The following is a 13,405-nucleotide window of genomic DNA, read 5'->3' as shown; positions in this document are numbered from 1 at the left end:
TAATAATAATAATAATACATTTTATCATAATTGGACACTCATGCCCTCATAACAACTTCAAATTAAAGTTGAAGTTTCTTGGGGGTTACACCGCTTCAACCTATCATACTATTTATTTCAAAGAGTGGTGAGTGATAGACTCATAGGGTAAGCTAAACCTTTCTGATATTGCAAAGGTAGAGAGAAAATAAGCCTGGGAGAAGGTGGGGGAGGAGGTAAGTGGCACCTGAGCCTGAACCTTACAAAATGGTTTAACTCCATAAGGTAAGACTGCACCCAGACATCCCTGTTCCCATTATATAAAGTTGATATTGAGGTGGGAGTCATTCTTTGAGGATCTCAAAATCACCATTATTATCCAAGATAGTATTGGCTAATTTTGGGATCTTTGGCAGATGACTAAGCATTAACGGAAATGTAGTCCTATATCTAATATCTGGGGTATCATCATTTTCCAAAGGATTTAAGGAGATAGGGTCAAGATGATTTAACTAGTACGGTAAGTAGACAGTCAGTCTAAGTGAATTATTGACTCCAGTAAGACCCAACAATGATTTATTGAGCATAAACCATTATGTTTAGAAATGTATCCTCCCCAAAAATACAACAACATAATTTTTTTAATAATCCTACTTGCGCCTTTAGCATAGAAACACCACTTGACACCAGGAACGCTGGAATTAAAGCAGCAGCCTCGGGAATAGCATTCCTTGGCACTAATCCCAGGGAATCCACAGTCTGTCCTGTTGTGGGGGCTCACAGAGCACTGAGCCTGATCTGTCACAAGGAGATGACACAAAGCAATGTTTCTATTAAAATGACAATCCCTTTCTTTTGTCGCATCTTTTTAATTAGATAATAATAAAAACTGAGATCAAATTTCTACAGGTTTTATATTTAATCTGTTAAATCCCAGTGATTGTCTATGCTACCATAATGATTTTTTTCTTCGGAGACCCTAATCTAACATAGAATGAGCAGCTCATTAAGCTATAACGTGGTTCTAAACAACGGCCAGTGGTTAATAAGCAGAACATTCCATGCTGGAGTCTTAAAGTAGCAGATTAAACCACCACACATTCATTAAACACATATAAATGCAAAACATAGCCAACAACATAAAATTTTTTTGTGTATTTGAGAGTGTGTGTTGCTGCATAAATTAGAATACTGTAGAAAAGGTTAACATTTTACGATACATTCCGAAATTTAAAAGAAGCTAAATGAGTATATCAAGGTAGAACATCTCTTAATTGGCTTCTTTGCATTCACGGTGCTCTGTATTAATGTGTTATAATGTAAGCAGTGCTCATCCTTTCACAGTTAGAAGTCCGGGAACTCAGTTCCCTCTGGAAGTATATTAAGGGAACCGAGTCCCCATTAGCTCTGGGCACTCAACATCATATTAACACTGTACAGCTCTGTTATCCTTGGACCGAGGAGAAATAGGCCCAGAAGAACAATTAAGGAAAAGGTAAACATCCTTATGACACACAGATACAGTACCCACAGGCTGTGACAGAGCGAGCATTAAATAATTGTCAGCATTACAGCCAAAAAAATACCTTGTGATTTGCTGAAGAAGCACCAGTTAACCCCAGGGATGCTGGAATCAAAGCAGCAGTTTCTTTTGGCACATTCTGATTGACTAATTCCTGGGTAGCCACAGTCTCTCCTCAAATAGGGATCACCAATGCACTCGTTCGGGGCAATTGCTGTTTGAATAAAATAATAAAATAGTAACAAAATACCAAAAGAGCCACTGTATCTTATCAACATATTAATCAACGAGAGGATATACAGAAAGACAAACAGACTGTAAGCCTGTGAGGACAACATATCTTAATATCTTTACAAGGATGTTTATGGTGGGCTCAAGCACATTGTTTACTTCTATTTCCACATCAAGGTCACCCTACTGCTACACCCTACATGGTAGTCAATTGTGAATACTGGATAGGTAGTCATATTTGGGATTCTGTCATGTCTTGTTCAGGATAGAAATGCTCCACATGTCCATAGTGTTAAGATGTGCCTTACTACTAGCTATACTATAACAAGCATAGGAGAAGTCAGGAATCTTCTAAAATGTTTCTATTCAAAATGTTGTGATACCTCATCCTATCTATCTACCTCTCTTATGGTGCCATCATGCTAGGTACATACTAGGTACATACAAACAGTGGTGAAAAAAAAAAACACATTTCAAAATCCATCTGTTACATTTGCACTCCTGCATCCCAGAACACATATAATGTATATTTTCTGTACCCACACACATGCAAGAGAGACTCGTTCTATAAGTTTTACTCAAATTCGAGATGAATGAACCACACTACCCACATCCTGAGTGGAGCAAGCCACCAGGTGTACCTGTGTTTAAAATGCAGTAGCTGGCACCCTGGAGTAGGACTTGATACCATGCATGCAATACACATTAGGTGTAGCGTGACCTTGGAAAATACAGCCAAGGATCTGTGCTAGCTTTGAGGCAATGTCTATGGGGACAGGGAAATGTCATTTCAATTGCACTTCCCATAACTTGAAGAATTCACATTTTTTTTCTGGATAATACAGTTCCCAGACATCTGTAAATATGTAAATATAATATGCAATTTGTTTACAGAATACTTACTTGTGCCCTTGGAGTAGAAGCACCATTTAACACCAGGAACACTGGAATTAAAGCAACAGCCTCGGGAATGGCATTCCTTGGCACTAATACCAGGGAATCCACAGTCGGTTCTGTCATGGGGACTCACAGAGCACTGAGCTTGGTCTGTCACATGGAGTACAAGAAATCATTATTGATACTGTTATAATACGCATATTATGGTATTTATTTTGTAATGTGAAAGTTCCATAAGGGTTTTTTTTTTTTTTTTTAATTACCGTATATGTACACTGATTAGCCTCAATATTAAAACCACTGAAAGGTAAAGTGAATAACAGTGATTATATCATTACAATGGCACCTGTCAAGTGTTTGACATGTAGAACCTACCTAAAAAAGAGCACCTACTGAATGCATTCATGTAGCACCTACCTAGAGATTGCTGCAGACCATGTACACCCCCTTCATGCCAATGGTGTTCCCTGGTGGCAGTGGTCTCTTTTAGCAGGATACTGCAACCTGCCATACTGCAAAAGCTGTTTAGAAATGCTTTGATGAGCATGACAAAGAGTTCAAGGAATTCCCCAGATCTCAATCTGTTTAAACATCTGTGGGATGTGCTGGAACATCAAATCGGATCCATGGAGGACTGACCTCGCAACTTGCAGCATTTAAAGGATCTGCTGCTAATGTCTTGGTGCCAGATACTACAGAACATTTTTAGAGATCTCTTGGAGTCAATGCCTCGATGCATCAGATCTGTTTTGGCAGCACGGAGGATCCTACACAATATTAGGCAGGTGGTATTTATGTTGTGATTGTGTTGTGTGCTGATCAGTGTACATACAAATATAAATTTTACAAACATTACAAATAAAAGCCCTAACATGTCATACCTGCCAACGTTGGGTCTTCTTGACATGGGAGCTGTGATGGGTAAGCTAGAAATGTTCTAGAACTACTTAAATTCATAGATGTGTTGTTTGTGAAAACACTACAAAAACTTCCCACTGATTTAAGTATATTCTGAAATGTATTGTAACACCTATATGCAATTAGATGTGAAAAAACAACTTGGCTAGTTAACCATGTCAATGACTCCCAATCAGACAAAACTATGCAGTCCGGGCTGAACATTGCTTCACTGAATTCATAACCCGAGCACTGAGATATAACGCTACTTATAACACAAAAAGTGTTTGCTAAAGGAAGCCAAAAGAGATGTGGATTGGAAGTGTAAAAATGTTAATTGCTCACTGAGCTCATTTACAAGTGAAGCAGGGCATTCTGGGACGATTGTAAAAACGCACATTTTCAGAGCTGCTATATTTACTCAGATTCTTATGAATGTAATTATTTACATAACAGTATATTGTGGTGTACGCCGAATTTACGCCAGCACGTTGAGAAATTCTCTAACTTTTTGATTGTCTCAATGAATTCAATATTTTATTGCAAGCTGATTATGAGATAACAAGATAATAAAAGTACCTTGTGTCCTGGAAAAGAAGCACCAGTTAACTCCTGGGATGCTGGAATCAAAGCAGCACTTCCTCTCTGCGCATTCTGAAGCGCTAATTCCAGGATAACCGCAGTTTCTTCTCGTGTTCGGATCCCCAAAGCACTCATTAGGGGCAGCAGCTGTTACAATCAAACAGGAAACTGTTATTAACAGACAAATATTTTGTATTTATTTTTTTTAAATATCAAAGGTGAGTACAATTTAGGAATCAAATATTTGACGTGTAAAGTTTAGATATATTATAATTTTTTAGATTTTAATATTTAAAAACAAAATCATTTTAAAAGTGTATCCAAAAATATTAAATCATTTGAAACGTATTTCCAACAACATTAAACCAAGGCCTTTTCCAATTATATATGTGTATTTTAATGATATTTAAAACGGATCCTGTGTTTATTGATCTGTTTAGAAGAGTAGATTTATGACAATTTAATTCCATTGATTAATAGAGTTGAAGTGTTTTAATCCATTTTAAGCATAAAATTAAAGCCACATGAATGCTATGCCCAAGGATGTGCGGATCTTTGTTGTAAGAACAATTAAAGGGTAATTGTAATTTTCAAAGATATTTATTTATACTCTGTATTTAACAAACAAGTCTTTTGAAATCTGAAAAATAAAATTAAATGTACAAATCCCCACTGCTGGATGTACCTCTATCATGGAACTAAATGGCTCCATATTTACCCCCAGTCAATCATTGTTATAACATTTGCTCAATTTTTTGTCAATGAAAAAAAGTACAAAATATCCTCTGCTTCGGACCCTGCATAAAATATATTCAGAGATGGAGGAAAAAAAGAGTCAATGGCCAGGAGGGAACATAGTAAGTAGAGGAGGGGAAACAGAAACAATGCAATGTGTACCTTGGCCATGCCAGGACTGACCTGGGTTGTAATTTCAATTGTTAAATCTTTCATATGCATTTGAAACAAAGCAAGTTAGTGCAAGTGATGTTTTATTCAATTCTGTAATTGAGTGACAGTTCACTTTTAACCCCTTAAGGACACATGACGTGTGTGACATGTCATGATTCCATTTTATTCCAGAAGTTTGGTCCTTAAGGGGTTAAAGTTTGAAGAGCGCACCCTACCCTTGCATTCTGTGTAATTAAGTGCCTACCTTGAATATATACATTAACACGCCCTGCACCTACTTTTGCCATTAGTGCCCTCTTAATTTCCTTGGTGAAATTCATAACTTAAAGAAATAAATAAAAGATGCAAGAAAATAAATGGTCGATGGATTCCATATTTGGAGACTGCCTCTAATTTTGTTGGCTTTCCAACTTTTCATTGGAACAATGGTGAGCTAAGTCCTATGACACCTGTAATTGAATACATCATGACCTCTTGGACCTAGCATGTATCTTGCAAACCTGTAGTATTACAAATGTCCACAGCTTGGTCATAAAGATATCATGACTTACATGCGCCTTTAGGGTAGAAGCACCATTTCACGCCTGGAACACTGGAATTAAAGCAGCAGCCTCGGGAATAGCAATCCTTGGCACTAATCCCAGGGAATCCGCAGTCTGTCCTGTCCTGGGGACTCACAGAGCACTGAGCCTGATCTGTAACACGGAGCATAGTTACTCTGTAGTCTGTATCACATTATAAATGCTGGTTGTTTTGGGATGACAGAAGTTTAGTAACATTTTCAAAACAAAGGGAAATTTAAAAAATTAATAACAACAGGATTTCTTAACATTTGACTATTTGATAACCTACATTATGATGATTTATTGAAAAAAAAAAACTGAATTTTTCAGTAATTACAAATCATGTATTTGCCAGATATTATTCTATCTGGGATTGACATCTGAATACTTAGGGTAGAGAAGTATAAGGTAATTTGCAGGCTCCATGAGTTACATATCTAGTGCCTGTAGGCACAGAATTCTTGGCACCCCTATCTGTAACAAACATTCTAGTTTCTAGTGATTACACTATGTATCAAAATGAAACTATATATATACTTATTATGGGCATAAGATTTAGCCCAACACTAGTCACTAATGCCAGAACCTGGTTATGATAGAGAAAAGTACCCCCTACCAGTAGCAGATCCTTAAAAGAGGTTTTACTAAAATGAGAATTCAAAGTTAATTCAAAGAGAATTTAGAATTTAGAGCCAGAGTATCCAAACACAAAGCATAGCTGACTTAGAGAATGTTTCCTTTTTCGCTATTTTAACTTTAAAGCTAAAATCCACTTTGAATTCACTTTGTATTCACTTTGAAATCTGATTTTAGTAAATAGTCCTAACATTGGATATTGGACTTGGATGTCTCCTTACAAACCTAATCCTGAGAGTCAATTTAATGGTTAAACTAAAGGCACATTTATAAAAGTGTTGTCTTATGAATTGCTCTGTAATACGATAAGGCCAGGGACTAATGAAAGTATTTAGAAAATTGGGTCGAATGGTTCTTATCTGCCGTCACATTCTATGTTTCTATGTTTCTGTGTAATTACGCTATTTGCTAATTCAATGAAAAGCTTTGCTGTGAGATAGACATTTTTCAATGTAGCATGACGTTGGTGCTGTCTTCTTGGTTATATAACCCATAGTTTGAGAAAATACCTTGTGACTTGGTATAAAAGCACCAGATGACCCCCGGAACACTGGAATCATAGCAGCAATTCCTCTTCACGCATTCGTCAGAGCTGATTCCAGGATAGCCGCAGTCTCTCCTTTGATTTTGGGGGGTGCCACACTGATTTGTTTCAAATGCTATAAAAGTAACAGAGATGTGAATACCAATAATAATCCAAATAATTGCTGCATTATTTATTTTATTAATTATTTCGATGCTGAATTAAACACTGGCAGTGTTACTTACTATTCTGTAAACTGGCAGAAACTCAAAGTGAATGACAAATTTGATTTCAGAGTGGGCAAGTTATAAAACTTCTCTTGTTAGCTCAAGTTTCAGTTTTGATATTTTGGCATAAAATGTGACATTCAGTTTCAATTCAGTGTGAATTCCTGTTAATTCGCATTGTTGTTATCAACTACAAAGCATTGCCTTCCATTGATGTATAAATTGAGATATTAAAATGTAACGGTCATGTATACGTGTACCATACTTTATAAACCCCAACATATAATCCTACACAGGTTTATTTTTTAATATAAGATTTTGGCTTTTACCTTGACAACACGTCTATAAAGTTAGATTTTATGAGTATTGCAAGTATGTGACATTATGAGATGCTGTGGGGTGCTTTATTCTGCTTTGATAGCACCCAAAGATGAGCACATAACCCCCAGCATTGACCCCAGATCAAAGTGCCATACAATTTAAAATTTGTCTGTATAATTATTTATAGATTGTATAATGGTCACTATATGTATTTATCATCATTAGTGATGTCCCGAACGGTTCGCCAACGAATAGTTCCTGGCGAACATAGCTTGTTCGCGTTCGCCACGGACGGCGAACATATGCGATGTTCGGTCCTTCCCCTATTTGTCATCATTGAGTAAACTTTGACCCTGTACCTCACAGTCAGCAGACACATTCCAGCCAATCAGCAGCAGACCCTCCCTCCCAGACCCTCCCACCGCCTAGACAGCATACAATTTAGATTAATTCTGAAGCTGCATTCTTTTTTCTTTTCTTTTTTATTATTATTTTTTTTTTGTGTTTATTATACATTATCCTCCATAGCCACTAACCTGTGTTTATTATACATTATCCCCCCACAGCCAGTAACCTGTGTTTATTATACATTATCCTCCCATAGCCAGTAACCTGTGTTTATTATACATTATCCCCCCATAGCCAGTAACCTGTGCTTATTATACATTATCTCCCCCATAGCCAGTAACCTGTGTGTATTATACATTATCCCCCCCATAGCCAGTAACCTGTGTGTATTATACATTATCCCCCCATAGCCAGTAACCTGTGTTTATTATACATTATCCTCCCCATAGCCAGTAACCTGTGTTTATTATACATTATCCCCCCATAGCCAGTAACCTGTGTTTATTATACATTATCCTCCCATAGCCAGTAACCTGTGTTTATTATACATTATCCCTCCATAGCCAGTAACCTGTGTTTATTATACATTATCCCCCATAGTCATTTATCGTTGGACCTAGGCAGCATGATGTCTTAGGCCGGCCCAGAGAGTGAGTGAGTGAGTGAATAATATAATATATATGTTCAGAAACATATTAGTAATATATGTAAATCGGGTTCATGCAAAGAGGGTGAAAAGGTATTAAAGAAAAACTTATTGCAACAAATTTACAAAGCCAAACTTTTAAAAGCTTTCCTTATTTCTTTCTCGGGATGAGGAATATATCGGTTGTAGATTGAGGATTTCCATCTGCCCAATCTTTAAATAATATGCACTGGAGTGTCAGTGTTGAAGGAGACCGAAGCTGCCCCTATTCTAAATGAAAGACCCGAGACATGGATACAACCCAATCTTAGGAGTAGTGTTCTGATGTAGAAGATGAATTTAGCCGTAGTCAGAGGGATTCAGTGAGAGTAGTGGTGAAATGTGTGTGGCATGACTGAGTGTGGGTAAGTAAGAGTCAAATATTTTAACTGGGCACTAGTTCTAGGTGGGATAAAGTGGTATAGCGGATGGATGAGTAGTTTGGTTCGTTTTAGAGGTTTGTAGAGAAAGTATATAGTAATCATGATTTTTAGCGATATCCAATATTTTTAAGGTGGTCTCAAACAAACATAAAATGCTATATAAAATTTGTGGGAATATCGAATAGTCATGTACAGTAAATCAGAGAGGGCTCAGAATATCGAACCATCGATCGGTAACCTGGATGAAGTAGGGGGTCTATCTGTTTTATTAAATACGCGGTAATATGCTTTTAATGGGATAGGACATTAGGAAAGGTGTGTGATTGGGATAAGTGTTTGTGGCTGTATTTACCTTATCCTGGGACCGACCTGGCTCCTAAGCTTGAGCCGCGCGAGGCTGGATCACTCCTGCCTCCACATTAGCCGCATGCGTCTTGATCTCCTCTTCTGACTTAGCCGCGTGCACTGACCGCAGTGATCAGTCACGTGGCCCGTCTGGCACTAGGAGCACGGCTCGAGTCACAAGCTCGCTTTTAAAGGGGCAGTGGGAGTTAAAAGTTGATTCAGGCTCCCATTGGCCCACGTCATTCCAGCACCCTCACACACGAACGTTTTGGGGGCATAGGCATGACGTGGGCCAATCACTGGTGTAACAGTAGTGTACATTAAAAAATAAACTAGAAATTTGACTGTGAAATAATAGCAGTCAGTTTCCTTCACACGTGTGCGTTTCAGGGCCTGCGAGGGCACAGTGTCACACCAGTGCAACTCATATCTGGTGCAACAGTAGTGAACATTTAAAAAAAAATACAGGGGGCTTGTTGTCACATTTCGGGGACCCTTGGTGTTGTACGTGGCTGAGTGGAGGAAGAGACCTTCAATGACATCAGTGAGGACAAGGAACGGGACATGGCTAGCTTGGTATCCAACCTTGTGCAAATGGGGAGTTTGCGGTTGTGCAAATGGACTGTTTGCGGTTGTTTGCGGTGCGTTAAACGGGGAGTTTGATCTGTCACTGTGAAGCGTGCCTAACCCTTACACCAACTGATCGATACAACATCATACCTGATGTTTTAAAGCACGTTATTCCAAACAATTTAGGAATGTTAGCTGATTTATGCCCTTTATGTATTAAAACCAGACTCTGCATCAACTATGTAATTTTCCATGGGAGTTTTGCCATGGATCCCCCTCCGGCATGCCACAGTCCAGGTGTTAGTCCCCTTGAAACAACTTTTCCATCACTATTCTGGCCAGAAAGAGTCCCTGTGGGTTTTAAAATTCGCCTGCCTATTGAAGTCTGTGGCGGTTCGCCCGTTCGCGAACATTTGCGGAAGTTCGCGTTCGCCGTTTGCGAACGGAAAATTTTATGTTCGCAACATCACTAATCATCATTAATGAATGCAGTATATATGTGAGTGTATATGCGTGTTTCAAGGTGAGTGTGTATACTGTGGGTCTTTGCGAGTAGGTAACTATGCTGAAGGGTATATCGGTGTATATATAACGTAGCACATTTTGTATGGATCTTTACGCTATAGAAAACAGCAAAAATGAAACACTTAAGATTTTGTGCTTAGGCTTATACTCACCAAATACTTTTATAACACGAAAAAATGTGTTCTGTATAATTACTTTATTTTAATTGCACAAGAGACATTTCCCCTTGTTTCCAAATAAAAGCATGCACACTACAGAACAATAAATCAGTGTGAAAGCTAACCAGTGATGAAATTGATATTGTTAATAAAAAAGTGTAATTTTCACAGTCAAAATACTCAAAAGATGATAAAGAACATCAAGTCTATTGACACTAGAACTTGTTATGCCCCCCCAAATATTTCTGTCTACAATGAATGAACAAGGTAGAAACTGAAATTGTGGGGGAAAAAAATTAGGTATCTCCAAACAGCAATCTGTACCTGACGTACGCTGTCTTTTTTTTTTCTTGCAAGAAAAGCATTTCCGTATTTCAAATAAATGAATAATAAATATAATTTTTTCAACCAAATAAGTTGGATGTAAAAGGGTTAAAATCCTTGGAAAAAAATTCAACGCGTACAATTTGGGTTTTGCACTACCTTTAAATCATAGTCTATACATGGTAGGTGTAAATGAAAATATTACTTTTATCTTTAACAATTAGACGAAATAACGTAGATCGTTTCCTACCTGGATTCTCAATGTAGACTTTTTCAAATTTCATTTTTTTCTAGATATTTCTTTTTGGGGAATATTTACTATATATTATAATAGAATTGTTAACTATTGAATACTGGTTAAATGTTATCCCCTGTTTTAATTTGTTTTTATTTAATTTTAGTGTTGGTATTTTTTTATTTTTTTAGTCATTATTGTTACTTTTATAAAAATGTTTCAATTAAAATCATTTGACGGAAAAAATATTATGCATAATAATATGCACTGCACACAGTAAACCAAGTGAAGAGAGAAGCGTGAATCTATTTACAAATCGAATAATCTGCAACACTGCACGCACCATAAGTGTGTTCATTCTTAGCTCATTGTGTGTTTTAGCACAGATATTAGTTTTTCCCAACACACTGACTATAGGTTGTGGTCAAACATAGAAAATATGATCTGAACTATAAAACAGTTTAAACAAGTAGAAAGCTTAAGACAACAGTGGGCGTTCATGTGTTTTGGAGCACCATAACATTAAGGTAATGTGTACATTTTATTTTTAATTATTTCAATATAGAGGTTCAATCGGTGAATAGTAAGCTGTGACTGGGAAAACATGTGACTTGGAAAAAAATAGTAAATTTGAAAGATATCACCATATGAGTAGCAATAGATAGATTAGATAGATAGATAGATAGATAGATATCCCCTGCAAGTAAAAACTGTCTTGTTTATTTGATGACCTTAATAAAAACAGATTTAACATAAAATCGTTAATGTTGCTTATGTGCGAAGGTTTGGACAACCAACACAAACAAGAGTTCAAAGCATCATTTATTTCCACTCTCTTGATTTTGTAAAGTAATTATAGTGACAAATTCACCATAGGGTTGTTCTTATCAATTTCATTGCTCCACTAATTTAAAGCCCTCTGAGGGGACTAAACAGATTTAGATTTGTTAGTCTTCCTTCAAAACTAAAAATCTTCCATTCCCCTTATTAATTTAGAAGTTTTGAATGCGGCTTTAAATTAGTGGAGCAATGGAATTGGTAAGAACAACCCTCTGATGAATTTGTCACTACAATTACTTTACAAAATCAAGAGAGTAGAAATAGATGATGCTTTGAACTCTCTTTGTGTTGGTTGTCCAAACCTTCGCACATAAGCAACATTAACGATTTTATGTTAAATCTGTTTTTATTAAGGTCATCATGGGAAACAGTAAGTTTTCGTATGGCTCCTTAATTTTTCATGGAGCTATATGCCGATCAATAACATAGCGCTTTTCCACTGCCAAACAGTTATGATTAAAAGTAAACGGGGGCTCACCGATCCCCTGAGTATGGATGCTGAACTGGACCACACAGGGTCTCTAGGCAGTGCGTCTAGTAAAAATGGGGAACAGGTGCATAGCTACATATATAAAAGATAGATAGATAGATAGATAGATAAAATGTGCTGTATGTTGTTCTCCAAATATATTAACACAAATTGTACAGTAGGCTCCCCGATAATTAGATGATCCCCAAAGAATCAGACTGAATGAATTGCCAATTTTTCTAAACTAAGTTGGCAGCTTGGTATTTTTTTATTCAAACTTATGAGTGAACTTGTTGTAGGTAAAAACTTTGCAGGTTCACAAGGGAAAAAAAGTAACTTGAGCCATTTAACAGAACTGAAGAATTTTCTGTTCATATATTCAAGTAAGAATGTAAGTTTACATTTAATTTACATTGTACTAATGGGTAAATATGGATACAATGTCATCCTTCTAGAGTAAAAACGGGCTCCTTCTGATTCCTGCTAAAAATAGCACATTCATACCAAATGTCACTAATCACAATTTAGTTGTTCTGTTTTTATGGTTTGCATAATTAGATAATTACATGTACTCCATAATTATTTTTTTTTCACCTTAACTATTTATTGCTGTTGTTTTAATATGACTTACAATCATTTCATATGCTCAATTTTGTTGCTTCCATAATGCTACCATAGTATTTTAATTTTACTTACTGGGGTCATCATCACAAGCTCTTACTTCAGCCAAATTCTGGAGCCCACAAACAATGAAAAATCCAAATATGAAGTACCAGTCCGGACCCATGTTGCCCTACAGCTTGAAACTAGCACATGAGGCGTTCTTCAGAAAAAGTTGATATTTATACCCATTGACTGAGGGTGGGTATTAACAAGACTAACGTCTACAGCAAAGCATGTTCTTGTATACAATGGATTGCCACATATCTGTTTGTATTAATATTGACAGAAAACACAGAAATGTATTTGTGTAGTGATAAAGGGACAAACATAACGTATGGTATACTTATAAGTGAATAGATGGGCGTCAAAATATTTTTTTTATATTCTCGCATGGATACCTTTATCTTGAACTCATAAAAAGCCAGGTAGTAAATGTCACATTGTTATCAGGAATTTCTTTATTGTACGAACATGTGCTTATTTGATTAATTATATTTTTGCTGCTTTCGAACAATTTCTGGAATGCCACTGTGTGTTTATAGTGTTTATTCTGACTTGCCTCTCCTACAAAGT

General features: G+C 36.7%; 1 protein-coding gene across 4 annotated transcripts in view; it reads right to left on the bottom strand.

The window, feature by feature from the left end:
* TFF3 (trefoil factor 3) overlaps positions 1-12,999 on the bottom strand; it is a 37,797-nt gene extending 24,798 nt beyond the window's left edge. The window contains exons 1-7 of one of the 4 annotated variants that reach the window (XM_063446721.1): positions 12,866-12,998; positions 6,726-6,875; positions 5,569-5,712; positions 4,106-4,255; positions 2,636-2,779; positions 1,566-1,715; positions 634-777 (exon numbers count right to left, since the gene is read on the bottom strand). In XM_063446721.1, the coding sequence (XP_063302791.1) occupies positions 634-777; positions 1,566-1,715; positions 2,636-2,779; positions 4,106-4,255; positions 5,569-5,712; positions 6,726-6,875; positions 12,866-12,956 (973 nt within the window). In that variant the 5' untranslated portion in view covers positions 12,957-12,998. Of the gene's footprint in view, positions 1-633; positions 778-1,565; positions 1,716-2,635; positions 2,780-4,105; positions 4,256-5,568; positions 5,713-6,725; positions 6,876-12,865 lie in introns of all 4 variants that reach the window. The other 3 variants (XM_063446740.1, XM_063446730.1, XM_063446749.1) reach the window with 3 other exon arrangements.
* Between the last annotated feature and the right edge of the window lie 406 nt (positions 13,000-13,405).

The sequence above is a fragment of the Pelobates fuscus genome, chromosome 1 (genome assembly GCF_036172605.1).
Source record: "Pelobates fuscus isolate aPelFus1 chromosome 1, aPelFus1.pri, whole genome shotgun sequence".
NCBI lineage: Eukaryota > Metazoa > Chordata > Amphibia > Anura > Pelobatidae > Pelobates > Pelobates fuscus.
This window is presented reverse-complemented; position numbering and strand designations above follow the sequence as displayed.